The sequence below is a fragment of the Nyctereutes procyonoides genome, unplaced genomic scaffold, assembly GCF_905146905.1.
Source record: "Nyctereutes procyonoides isolate TBG_1078 unplaced genomic scaffold, NYPRO_anot_genome, whole genome shotgun sequence".
Taxonomy (NCBI): Eukaryota; Metazoa; Chordata; class Mammalia; order Carnivora; family Canidae; genus Nyctereutes; species Nyctereutes procyonoides.
The window spans coordinates 5112714-5126917 of record NW_026575121.1 but is presented as its reverse complement, the minus strand read 5'-3'; the positions used below and the strand labels follow the sequence as shown (position 1 = coordinate 5126917).

The 14204-nt window shown below is 37.2% G+C and overlaps 1 protein-coding gene across 4 annotated transcripts in view; it reads right to left on the bottom strand.

Annotated features, from left to right (window-relative positions):
• Positions 1–14204, bottom strand: part of ZC3H13 (zinc finger CCCH-type containing 13) — a 92315-nt gene that overhangs the window by 16567 nt on the left and 61544 nt on the right. For 2 of the 4 annotated variants that reach the window (XM_055335906.1, XM_055335907.1), the window contains exons 11-16: positions 11681–11872; positions 7675–7758; positions 6767–7322; positions 3325–3428; positions 1788–2981; positions 313–834 (exon numbers count right to left, since the gene is read on the bottom strand). In XM_055335906.1, coding sequence (XP_055191881.1) covers positions 313–834; positions 1788–2981; positions 3325–3428; positions 6767–7322; positions 7675–7758; positions 11681–11872 — 2652 coding nt within the window. The remainder of the gene's footprint in view (positions 1–312; positions 835–1787; positions 2982–3324; positions 3429–6766; positions 7323–7674; positions 7759–11680; positions 11873–14204) is intronic. The other 2 variants (XM_055335908.1, XM_055335909.1) reach the window with 1 other exon arrangement.

The window sequence follows — 14204 nt, the reverse complement described above, 5'->3', positions numbered from 1 at the left end:
GGATCACTAGTAGTTATTTAGTCCATCTCTAAACCAAGAAATAACTTCCATTTATATGATTTTTCTTAATTTCTAAGAAAAGGAAGTGATAACTACTTTTTAACATCTACAGACACTGCATTTAAGTGTTTATTTCATTTAGCTCATTTGAACCAAGTCTAACTTGATAGTACCAATCAGGGGAACACATTTTTCAAATACCATAGAGCTTTTCCTTATGCCTATCAGTAGAACACCTTCACACGAAAATATTTTGTTTTCCTATGTAATTTGAAAAGGAATGAAGCTAAGACAAAAATGTATGGCACTCACCTTCCACACTCTCCGTTCTCTCAGCTTTGCTTATATCTTCAAATCCCTGCACAGATCCTAGATCTTTATCCATTTTTTCTTTATCCAAAGCAAGAGAGTCTCGAGAAGTGCCTTCTAAGTCTCTTTCATGTTCACTTTCCAGTTTTGCTTCACTGCGTTTAACAGACTCTATTTGAGAAGAACTCTCAAAAGTTCTGTCTCTGTCTCTGTCCCTGTCTCTTTCCACAGAATCAGGAATTAGTCTCTCTCTTTCCCTGTCCAAATCTCTCCTTTTGTCTCGTTCTCTCTCTCGTTCCCGCAATCTATCTCGGTCCCTGTTCCGTGGCCAATCTTTATCGGCATCTCGGTCCCATTCTCTCTGTCTTGTATCTCTCCTTTCTCTGTCCCGCTCTCTATCATGCTCATATCGGTCACGTTCTTGAAGCCTATCTCTGCTATCAAATGACCCGGATCTTGAATGGACCTGTCGATCCGACTCAGGAGAACTTCTTCTTGAGCTATGGCTCCTTGAGTCCTGGCGATCTAAAATAAACAGACAACAAGTTAACACATGAGAAGATGCAGAACAAAATGCTTCATTGTTGCTTCCCTTGTGGTGAGCATAGCATAAGTCAACTCATTGTGTTATACACCTGAAACTAATGTTAACACTATATTTCAACTATACTTCAATAGGAGGTAAGAAAAAGAGAAAATAAAGCTTACAATTTGAAGTTTCTATATTCCCAATTATTCAAGGAACTCATTTTATTTATTTATGAGAGAAAGAGAGAGAGAGAGAGAGAGAGAGAGAGAGAGAGAGAGAGAGGCAGAGACACAGGCAGAGGGAGAAGCAGGCTCCATGCAGGGAGCCCGACATGGGACTCGATCCTGGGACTGCAGGATCACGCCCTGGGCTGAAGGTGGTGCTAAACCACTGAGCCACCGGGGCTGCCCTCAAGGAACTCATTTTAAGGAAAAACTGACCTCTCTCAATTAAAATATGTAAAAGACAAGGAAACGTGTATTTCCACTATACCACAAAATACCTTCCAAGAAATACATACACAGAATAGGTAAGCATTAATAGAACTGATCACTTCATTTTCTGATCTCTTCCTTTGCCCTACCTTATTTTCTGTGGTCAAAAGAAAAAACACTGGCTGCAGGAAGAAGAGTAGGAAGGTTAAAATTTTAAGCATCGATAAGGGGATTGAATACATAAGCCCATCCACCAAGATATACTTACTAATATCCTGATATTAAACTGATGGACATTACTCAATGTATCTCTATTATAACGTTGGTATTAATGTCCTAACAGGTAACACTTTGGTGGCATGGTTAAATGTTTAAGCTCCTTAAACTTTAAGGTAATTGTAGTTTGTAACTAACTTAGCATTTACTTTAAAATTTTAATTTGTATAAAATATAAAGTTGTATAAAATATATTAAGACAGGAAACACTTGGCTAGATGATAATTCAATTTTATTACCTGAAGAAGTACTTCGACTGGGTTCGCCACGCTTTAACTGATCAATCCTAGATTTTCTCTCTCCTGTGATTTCCAGACTTTTTGTTTTCTCTCTATCTCTTGAGCCACTATGCAGTACTCTCTTTCGACCACTCTGGTCATCTCCACTTCGATGGGCAGAATCATTGGATGGGGAACGCAGACGACTGGATGTATGACTACGGTTACTCCGATTGCTCCCCAGGCTGCTACTCCTCTTTTGATCCACTGGCTTGCGATGTGGTGCATCTTCTATAGTGACGTGAGGTGCCTCTACTTTCTCCGCTCGTGTTCTATGGCATTTTCTGTGTGAGTCTTCATTGGTGGTGTTGGTGGGAGTAGCAGAGGAGGAAATGGTGGTGGCAGATGTGCTGAAGGCGGTGGCAGCAGAAGTGGCAAGGGCAGGGCCAGTCGTACTAGCAGCAGCAGCTGCAGGAGGAGGAGGAGGAGGAAGCGAAGACGGAGAAGGAGTCCTCCCAGGTGTAGCGGCTATTGTAGCATGCTCTGGTTCCACCACCTCTGCACGGTCAGGCACATCCTCATCAGACCAGTCACTGAATGCTGTATCTTCTTTTTTCTGAGAATCCTCTAGCGTGCCATTCTTACCATTGGAAATTTCAACTAGTTCTTCTTTGGTTGTTATAGGGGGAGTCCGTGGACCTCTCTTCTTTTTATTCTGCAGGGCTGCTTCTTCATCAGAAAGATCAGAATCGCCTTTGGATTTTTTACGTTTTTTTTCAATACTTTTCTTCTTCTGTCCCTTTTTGGGTGAAAATACTTGACCATCTTCAGATGTTGTCTCTGTGTTACCCCTCTCTATCCCAACATCATCCTCTTTCTTTTTCTTAATAGGTTTCTTTTGAATTTTTGCTTTTTTCTTGTTCTCGTCATGAGCTCGATCAGATGTGTCTCGATCATCGGACAGGTGGTGTCCTAGCATGTCTTGTGCACGAGTTCTTGAGCTTTCCATGATTTCTGTCTGTTCTCTTTGCTTATCTACAGAAGAAATTTTCTCTTTGAGCTCTTGCTCTTCATAGCGCCTTGAACTCTCTTTTCTCTCTAGTTTACGATCTTCCTCTTTCCATCTACCCTGCCTGTCTTCTGTAAGGTGTGATGGACTGAGAGAACGAGACTCTTGAGGTCGTACAACCTGGCTCAAGAGTCTATGTTTTTCATCTATACAAAAAGATGAAAGTAATCACACTTTCACCAGGTAAACAACATTGCATGTTACACAGAAATAATAATAGCCCAACCTCTCACTTTTCATTTAAAAATGTTAAAAATGGCAATAATTTCACTAAAAATACGGCTTTGTTATAAATAGTAGGAGAGGACAGTGCCAGTATGATAAAATAACTATTTCTAACATATACTTTAGTCAGACGGAGATATTCAGAGGCAGCAGAGCAGGAATAATTTTAAATCTTACTTCATCATTTTCTACTAATGCCAAAGGATAGTCTCATGGTTACAAAGGAATGTGGATATAGAAACACAGAAACTAGATTCTGCTTACTTTTATCATCTCCACTGTTGTATGCGTCACTGTCAGGAGAATGTTCTCGCCGGCGCTTAGGTGACTGACGAGGGCTAGGACTCCCTTCATTTCTATAGCGCTTCCTAAGTTGGACAAATATAATTTATAAATTTCGAGGGGATGTAAAAGTGATTTCTTTACTAGCTTTTAGTATTATTTCTTTACTATAACTAAAATGTAAAATTCTAAGAATGCGGTATGTCAGAACTATATCATATAGAAGATATTCAGTATCTTTAATAAAATTCCTCACTTTTAGAAACACAATTGTGGACTTAAAATACATGGCAACAGGTCGTTCTTCATTAAATCACCAGATTTAAGTACTACAAGATAGTAACATACAACAGATGCATTAATATATTAATGCAACATCTACTAAAACTTATTAATTTTACATTTTTATGACAAAGAAATACTGTATGTTGGGAAGCCAAATAAGAAACCTTAGTATTTGCTTTGGAGTAAAAAAGACATGAATTTAGATTAGTTATATCATAAGCCCAAGGCCGGTCATGTTGTGGGTATACTGGAAAAATTGGTTCCTTCCTCTTTGTAGAGCTAAATCACTTGAGACACCTGGGTGGCTTAGTGGTTGAGCATCTGCCTTTGGCTCAGGGCGTGATCCTGGCTTGGGGATCAAGTCCCACATCAGGGTCCCTGCAGGGAGCCTGTTTCTCTCTCTGCCTATCTCTCTGTCTCTCATGAATAAATAATTTGTGGCAAGTTAATAAAATAATTCATGTGTTCACTATACTTCTTATTCTTTAAGTTAAATAATAAACGACTAGTGATTTTTATCTCTGATATTTAAATTATTCCAGTGTTTGCCTATTTTTTCACTAAATTTTGGCCATTTTTTTTTAACATTGTTTATAAATACTATGGTCAAAAGTTGCAAAAATACTGCAGCACACCTATCACCTTGACAGCTCATTTACACAGATGAGTAACCAGGTGGTATAAAGGAAATAAGTATGACAACTTACAGACCTAAGTTTGTACAACTCCCTATCCAAAGCTCTCACTAACTCTCTCTCCACTCTTTAAATCTGGGCTGGCCCATTCACTTGCTATGACAAGAGGATGTGGTGAAAGAACAGTGTTAAGTTTGGAGAGTCAGCAGGACTCAACAGGCAATGCAACTTCTGCAGTTGCCCTCTGGGTATGTTTCTATCGTTCGTTATATGTAAAGTTTAGACTACCGGCGGAGAAATGAGATGCCCTAACCAACAGCCAGCACCAAACGCCAGACATGGGAGTGGGCCATTTTGGGTCACCCAGACCCAGCAGAACTTCTAGACTGACTGGAAACATAAGTGATACCAAGTAAGATCAGAAGAACTGCTCTGCTGAGCCTAGCCAAAAGTGCTAATCTACAGAATTATGAGCTTTGTTGATTGTTATTTTATTTTTTAAAAGATTTTATTTATCCATTCATGAGAGACATAGAGACAGAGAGAGAGAGAGAGAGAGAGAGAGGGAGGGGCAGAGGCACAGGCAGAGGAAGAAGCAGGCTCCATGCAGGGAACCTGACATGGGACTCGATCCCGGGTCTCCAGGATCCCACCCTGGGCTGAAGGTGGCACTAAACTGCTGGAGCCACCGGGGCTGCCCTGATTGTTGTTTTAAACAACTTTTTCTGTGGTTTGATACAGCAAGAGATAACTGACTTACCAGAATAAAGTGAATAACTAAAATATATAAAAAAGAACTTTTAACTTCAAGGAACTATCTACAGAAACAAAATTAAGAGTAAAATAAATAGTATGGCAATTCAGCAAATAAAATCTTCTGCATAATAGGGGTTAAAAAAGTTCTGGATAAATTCAACTACTGAAATGACAATACAATTGATAAAAACATCAAGATATTAATCTCATATAGCTATTATATAGCTATTATAGACCTTCTGGCTCCTAAGTTTCTGGGGTCCTTGCAATGTTTGGATTGTGCAGTCACACAGAACCAGAACAAACTTTTGCCACTGTAAGCAGAGATCAGAATCACGGACACATAAAATCAAAGCACAGGACTGATAATGAAAAATAAAGATTTCAGGATTTTAGAGAGAAGAAGGTCAGAGAAGAGAAATAATATGTATTGTGGGCCTACATGTGTTAAAGATAGTATCTAAATTTAATGTTAATGTAAGGTTTTTTTTTTTTTTTTTAAAGTGGGGAAAGGGAAGCCAGTGGGTCATCCACAGAAAACCCTGGCTGCAGACTAAAGGGAAGCCAACACCTAACAGAAGAAGCCTCCAGTTCTGAGCTTTGTTCTTTGTCCATAATCTACAGTAGCAATGATGAAAGAATTCCTAAATGAACTGGAGGTAGAAGCAATAGAATTGAATTTATAAATTATTTCCAGAGTTGTTTTTAGCAAACTTAACCGTACTGTTTATCCCAGCTGCAAAAAAAAAAAAAAAAAAAAAAAAAAAAAAAAAAAAGGCAGTTACCTCCAACGAGGTTGGTTTTAAGTCTGTAAAACCTCAAAATTGACCGGATCCAAAACCCTCATGGCTACAGTGATTGACTTAGCTCCCTTGTCTCCTCCTCAACTATTGAGAGCCCCAACATACAGAGGCAGCTGTGAAGCTGATAGGCATACCCTGGGACCGTCTTAGCCAACATCTGGAGAAAACCTTTCTGGGGCTGGAACTCACACAAAAGAAAACAGTGGAGAGAGAGCATTCCTGATGCTTTGTTTGAAAGCCTGAAAACAGTCCCATGAGAACAAATGAACACTAACCATGGACTTCCCTGACGCCTGAGCAAATAAATCCTTTTTGATTAAAAAAGAGAGAGAAAGGGAAAAAAGAAAGGAGAAATTGCTCTCAGATATTTGAAATAATGACACATCTTTTGATCCCAATAACCTACTATAACTCCACTGCTTAGAGAAGACAACTCCTATCTCTCTTCTTCTAGCCATGAAGTGACTGCAGGACTTTCTTCAGTTCTAAAACACTGAATGCTTCCGTCACTGGGAGTAGTGACTCCAGAGTTTTAAGTACACAAAAGGCATGAAAGATTATTAGGAAAATACTCCTTGGTGACTGGTCAACTCCATTAACTAGTGATAAGGTGGATATGATGAGATGTAAGTTTCTTGATTCTATCACTTTTAGTTGGATTCCTTACTAATAAGTCTATAAAAGTTGAATAAGACAATATGACATCAAAAATGGCATTCGTGTTAACTACACGAATGATTAATTATATCCATGGCTATTGAAACAGAACAGGAGTGTATTTTTCTTCTTAGATGAAACATCAAATATATATAATAAAATATAGGAAAATGTAGAGAGGCAAAAGAATTAACAGTACATTATTAGGAGCACACTAAAAAGCATTAAATGAAACTTCTTGAACTCTTTACTGACATGTAACTTTAAACAACTGAATCTCATTCTTACTTTGACTTTCTCTCATCATGTCCATCCCTGGGATTGCGGTCTTCTCTGGTATCTTCCCGCTTTTCTCGGCGGTCATCTCGCCCTTTGTCTTTGTCTTCCCAATCCCTCTGTCGCTCTCGTTCTTTATCCCTTTCTCTGGCTCTCTCTCGTTCCCTCTCCCGCTCCCGCTCCCGCTCCCTCTCCCGCTCCCGCTCCCGTTCTTCTCTTTCTCGCTCCCGCTCTTTTTCCCTATCTCGCTCCCTCTCTCTCTCCCTCTCTCGATCATGGTCCCGATCTCGCTCTCTCTCACGGTCCCTCTCTTTTTCTCTTTCTCTTTCTCTCTCTCGCTCTCTAGCACGCTCTCTTTCCAGTTCTCTCTCCTTTTCTCTCTCCCGATCCCGCTCACGCTCCCTCTCTCTCTCCCGCTCTCTGTCTCGCTCGCGCTCCCGGTCTCTTTCTCTAGCCCTTTCATCTCTTCTATCCTCCACTCTGTCTACTCTTCGTTCCTCTCTTCTTTCATCACGCTCAAGCTCGTCATTCCTCCCCTGATGTCGAATTGGTGAGCTTGGTCTTTGATCTACAATGAAAATCAAGTTTTGTCAGTGATTAATTTGACAGATAACCTATTGGTAAGACAATATGGCAAATCTTAAATTTTATCTGTGTATAGGGTCACACTGGCAGCAAATATAAATCAGGTGCTATATTTACTTTTAAGTTAACCATCCAAATAATCACCCCTAGATGTTTATACATTTTTTTCTTAAAGGTTAAGTTTTATTTGCCCTCTAACTAGCATGTTTTCTGCTCCCCATCAACAACCCCCCTCCCGCCTCCCACTGATCCACCTTTGAGCTTTCTCTGCATGCTCCCTACCCTACCTCCAGCCCACTGCTCCAACCCCACTTTCTGCCATCTCTACCCTTCACCTCTGATCTTCTCTGTCCCCCCAGCAGGACCTGAGAACACTGGTGGCAAAGGATAGGGGCAGCAGGAGGTGTAGAACATAGGAGCTGAAGGAAAAAAAAAATTTCCCTCGTAAGTCACACCTCTAATTTCAGGCCAAAATATATACACATCAAAGTGCAGCTATTATGTGAGGAAAATATAGTAGAACAAAACATCTGTCAATAATTGTTGCTGCATATTAATTTATCAAACTAGAATATTTAGGGTACTGATGCTTAGCAATCTTGAAGTAATCAAATGTAAATTGTCTCAGTGATATATATTTATGATAAATTAAAAGTTTCATTTAATTGTATAACTGATCACTCAGATGAAGAGCTGTTTTCTTAAAAATGTTAACTGATAATTTCATCACATTTTATATAAATCTTTTTTTTTTTCAATACATGAATCATATAAACACAGAGAAAATGAATACATGCTGCCCAAATGCCCCGTTGAGCAGGAAATTAATCTGGGACCAAAAAAAAGTATATGAAAATGGCATTAACTCTTCCACAGAGCTAGCCAATTTTGAATGTAGTTCACTGTGGTAGGATCTAGGCTACTGTAGCATTTCTATTTTCGTATTAAGTAGTAACGTTGATGGGTTAGTCATAGAGGTCATACTACAGTACGGTCAACAGGTTTTCAAGTTGAATATCTAAAATCAACTTATTAAGCAGAATAACTTTAGGGTATTTCAAGGAAAGAGTTCAATATAGTAGGCTGAATTTCCTATCTTATCACAGATGAGAAAGACAAGAACTACATGTATATTAACTCTTTAGAGGTTACAGATCAATATGAAAGTTCATAATCTTTTAAAGCTAAAACGAAACAAAATCTTGTCCAGCCCTTTTCTTCTTAAAAACACAGAAATTATGGTCCAGGGGTTGACTGGCCAAAGTTACAGAGATGGCAGATTTGTTAGGACATCAGAACTAGAAGTCAATTCTCTTAAACCCTTCTTTACTTTTGCTGAAACCAACTTAAACTTAAAATGGTTCTACTAATCACTTTTGATTCCCCAAATGCTACTCTACTTATGGTACTAGACTGTTTAATTCCTGGTTTAGGGGTCATACCAATGTCACGGTGATCACAAAACAACCTAATATTCAATACTGCAACTTGCAGTAATTCATAGTTGAAATTTCCAGTTATATCAAGGTCAGAGAATAAGCTATTTCACTCTTTGACAAATAAAAATTCTCTTTTCCCCCAACCAAAAAGACAGTGTCTCTTATTTAAGAGGAAATGGAGAGGATATGAAAACGTCACTTTAATGTGTCTAAACTATTTTGCCTATCTTTTCCCCAGAACACATTCCTCAAAAATGTATTTCTTTCATGTATTTCCTTATCTTAATGAATGGCATACCCATTCAAGAAAACTGGAAATCTCATTTACAAACTCTGATCACCTCTTCTTAAATATCTATGACGTCAAGTCTAACTGGTTGGTGTCCTTGTCTTCAGTCCTTCCCCACACTCACTTATACTTTCATCATGAAAACTTTATTTTTTCCAACTGCTTAAAAGCAGTTGTCTTGTGGGCAGTGAAAAGGTAACTGAATAAAAAATTTGGGCCTGATTTATTAGGCTATTTAGAACCCGACCTACAGTCTCTCACCAATCCTTTTTCCCCACTTCTTTCCTTGTCTACCAGTTATGGCATACCTCTACTCCCAACACCATAATTTATTACTACTCCAAAGCCTATGTTTCTTTTAGGCCTGTGTGTCTGCACATGCTATACCCTCTCCTTGCAAAATGTATCTTCCACTGTTCCCTTTAGCAAACTCATTAGGAAGCTTTCCTGATCTCCTTGGAACTCTGTTTGCTCGTCGGTCATCTCACAGAACTTCATACAGTAGTAGTATTCATCACACTCCAATTGTCTCTGTGTATCCTAATCAGCCTGTAAAGAACTAAAGGGAATACTGAGATTCCTGAGCACAGAACAAGGTGCCTGGGTACATCTCTATCCTCAACCTCTATCAATCTTCATATTGCTCACCATACTCTGGCCACACTGGTCTTCTTTCAAACTCAAGGACATAATTAAGCTATTTCCTATCTCAGAGAATTGGCACACTCTCTTCCCTCTGCATGGAATGTTTTTTAATCTTCAGGGTGCTAGCTTCTCTTACATTTATGTTTCTGCATAAATGTCAACTCCTTAAATTTTTCATACAGTCGTCTGAAGTAGGTCCCTCTCTTATCCTTTATTCTATCTGGACACCTTCTTTGTGTCCTTGATTGCACTCAATAGTCATTTCTCTTTTTGGGGGGGAAGGAGAAGTATCTTCCCTCTCATTAAATTCTATAAGCACAAGAACTACCGTACTTTGAGAACCTAGCAAAGTGCATGAGTACTCAATAAATACAGTAACCTCAAAAATATAGTTCTATTTCAATCATACAACTGATATTTATTGAAGTAATTCTAGAAAAGTAAAACAGAAAGAGGAAAGAACTTGCAGTCAGAAGATCTGAATTTGAATTCCAGTTCTGGAACTTAGTTTCTCTGTAATAGTGGAAAAATCACTATCCTTTTCCTACCCCAAATCTCCAAAGTTATAAAATGTGAATTCTCTTATCACACCTACACTCACGGGGATATTATAAAGATAAAAAGATTTTATTTATTTTATATATATTTCCTGAGTTAATATCTTTTACAGTATCTTATTATCTTTTACAATATTAAGTCAGGGAATATATATAAAACAACTATCAAAGTTCCTTGGAAACTTCATACATGTATGGTTGAGAACTAAATATAAGATTAAAACCAAATGTTACTACTGAATTCAGGAATAAGGTGAAATAAACCTGAGCTAGGATATCCAACTAAGGGGGAAGGGGAGAGAAGAGATATTAAAAAAGCACAGTGTTATGAGGACATAGTGTTAGATTAAGGAGAGGTGAATCAAGAGTTAGGAAAGATATAATTTCAGATATCAACACAACATATAAACTCTAGCCTCATCTGTAACTAAGGAAATCATGCACATCCTTTAACCTCAAATGCATAAGGCTTAGCCTAACAAACTCAATTCAACCAAATCTGACCTATAATCCCAAAATACATGATGTCTTAGTGACTTTGTTCTTTCTTTATTGTCCATATCAACATACACCATTGCCTTTGTGATTCAGCCCACTACGAAGCATCATTATTCAATTCCCTACTCAATCAAGTTTTGTACTATATTAATCTCAGCATTACAGCAAACTTTACTTTAATAACCAAAGTTAGTAAGACTTAAAGGGCTTAAAGGCCCTAATACATATAGACAATAAATGCTTGTTAAAGAAAGTACTTCTAAAAGGACTTCTAGTAATTTTGCTTTAAAACTGATTTAAGAGAGTAAATCTAATAGAGTAGAATCTAATACAGTAACCAAAAATGTTTAGCTTAAGACATACAAGAATACAAAATCAGCTAATGCAAGTATTGTAAATTCTCAAGAAGGAACATGCATAAAATGTTTCTTCAAACAACCCGCAGCCCTACCATCATCAATTTTTCTCTGTTCTTCTGACAGCCTGTATACAACTCTGTTTATTATCACAGCTAGTGACTGAGTGGCCAGCATACTTCGGTGAGAAAGTATCTCCTGAATTAGAAATGCCCAGAATGGGTACCCAAACATCTACATTCTTTAAAGGGTTGTATGCTACTTTGTTAAGACAAAGGACATAAAGTAGGGCACCTAGGTTCTTGCAGTACGCAAATACTTTCTACACCCCAGTACCCATGCTGTTGCCAAACTGGTACTCTCACAGCTAGTTATTTACATACTGTCCCTTAAAATAAGTAAATAAGGAAGATTATATGAGTATATATAATAGTTTCAAATGTGTCAACAAGCGAAAGTCTTAAAAGATGTATTAAAAAGTAAATTGATAATGGTTTTTTAAAAAAATTCTCCCAATCACTGCCGGCCATTATTTAGTAATAAGCCATTTGACAAACCTCTCTCTCTGTTGTCACGACGATCTCTCTCTCCATGTCTTCTCTCAAAGGAAGAATCCCTTGCTTGGTCTCTGTTGTCTCTTTCAGGGTATCTGTCTCTTTCAGGATAGCTACTTCGAGTTTCCCAGCTGTCATGATAGTTGCTACTACTACTGTGACTATCAATTTGAGAACCTCTTGTGCCTCGACTTCCTAAACAAAGGATATTCACACAAATGTTTAAACACATACACTTTATTAAACAAGTTTCATCAGTCACAATCTTTCTTCCCAAAAAACATACAGATAAAGAAGGTGTTTTGGGTTGTTTTGGTATTTTTTGTTTTTGTTTTGGTGTTTCAAAGTATGGTAATCATCGTTGAAAAGAATATTAAACGTTGGCTCAGAATACCCAAGTTGTCTAATGATGGGTTTGGGGAAGTTAAGTCCCGGTTTTTTCTATTGATAAAAAAAAAAAGTCTTAACAGAATCATAAAGCAAAAAGATTCATTTCAGTTACTCCAAAACTCAATGAAACAAAAAATGAAAATTATCTGTTCATATCTAATTCACAGAAATATGAAAGTAATGAAAAAAATGGATATATATTATTGCTTTGATTACAATTTATAGCAAAAACATTCCAGTACAGAACCAAGGTACTTTGTTGACATTAAGTGGTACCTGGAAATTTTCATTAAAAATGTGGGAAATGAACATTTATATAGTAGCTTTATTTGTAAAAGCCCAAACCTGGAAAGTACCCAAATGTCTTCTATAAAAAACAAAGTATTGATACATGTTAACAACTTGGATAAACCTCAAGGAAATTATGCAAGTGAAAAAGCCAATCTCAACAGGATACATACAGCACGATTCTAAACTAGGTAACATTTGCGAAATAACAATTATAAGATCCCGGACACCTATTAGTGGTTACCAGGGGTTGGAGACAAAAGAGGGGGTTTAAGTGTGGCTATAAAGAAAGGGGCAGGAGTCCTATGATACATAGTTGAGTATCTTGATTGTAGTAATGGTAATGCAAGGCTACAGAGCCCCTACTGGAAAACAGTACAGAGGTTCCTCAAAAAAAAAAAAAAAAAGAAAAAAAAAAAAAGAAAAATAGAACGTGATCAAGTAATCCCACTACTGTGTATATATCCAAAGGAACTGAAATCAGGATCTGGAAGAGACAGCCCATGTTCACTGCAGCATTGTTTACAATAGCTAAGAAAAGGAAGCAACCTAAATATCCTCTCACAGACAAATGGATAAAGAAAATGTGGTATAGACATATAATGGGATATTATTCATCCTTTAAAAAAAAAGAGGAAATCCTGCCATTTGAGACAACATAGAGAAACCTGAAGGGTATTGTGCTGAATGAGAAAAGTCACATACAGAAAGACAAATATTACATGATACCACTTATATGTGGAATCTAAAATAGTTGAACTCCTAGAACAGTAGAATGCTATCTGCCAAGGGCTGGAGGTAGAAGGAAAGAGAGAGGTATTGTCAAAGGGTACAAAGTTTCAGTTGTATAACATGAATAAGTCCTAGAGGTCTACAGTACAGCACAGTGCCTACAGTTAATACTTTATCAGAAAGTAAAAAATTTGATAGGAGTGTAGATGTTATATTAAGCATTCTAATCACACACACAAAATAGAAAAGACAGAGCAAGAAGAAACTTGCAGGAGATGGATATCTTTATGGCACAGATTGTAGTGATAGATTCATGAGCATATGCTTATCTCCAAGATCATCAAGTTGTATACATTAATTGTATACAAGCTGTATGTGCAGCTTTTTGCATGTCAATCATACCCTGATAAAGTGGTTTAAAAAAATGCACAGAGCTACACACACTCTATACATAATAGGCTTTGAGTCCACAAAGAATTATAAAAGAATTCTACATACTGTTATTAACGCATTTTAATAGTTTAAACATCTTAATAATTAAAGATCCAAAGAAGAAATTTAAGACATTTTTTAAAAACTAGAAATGAGCTACATAAAAAGGCTAACGATGAGTAAGTAACAGCTTAGGTGCTGCTAAGAGATAATTAAAAAAAAGAGAGAGAGATGTCTGAGGATATGACCCAGGAAACAAAAGAGAGACAGATGAAAATTTGAAAGTTAAGAATCAGAGAAGATACAATAAGAAGATTCAACATATGTGTAACATGTCTAACCTATGCTGTTCAGAGTCACATTTAAAACAAAAAGATACAAAAAGGAGGAAAGGATGAAAAAAGATACTTACTAAATACTAACCAAAAGAAATGTTAGTAAAAGATCCTTTAAGATAAAAAGCACTATTAGAGATAAAGAGGAACATTCTACAGTGATAAAAGGAATAATCTGCCCTATGTGTACCTAACAGCAAAGTTGTAAAATATCTAAAGCAAAAACTGATCAAGTTACCTGAAATTGACAAATTCACTATGACAGTGAAAGATTTAACTCATTTCTCTGTAATGTTAGAAAAGGCAGACAAAAAATAATTAAATATAGATTTGAAACTATGGATAACGAA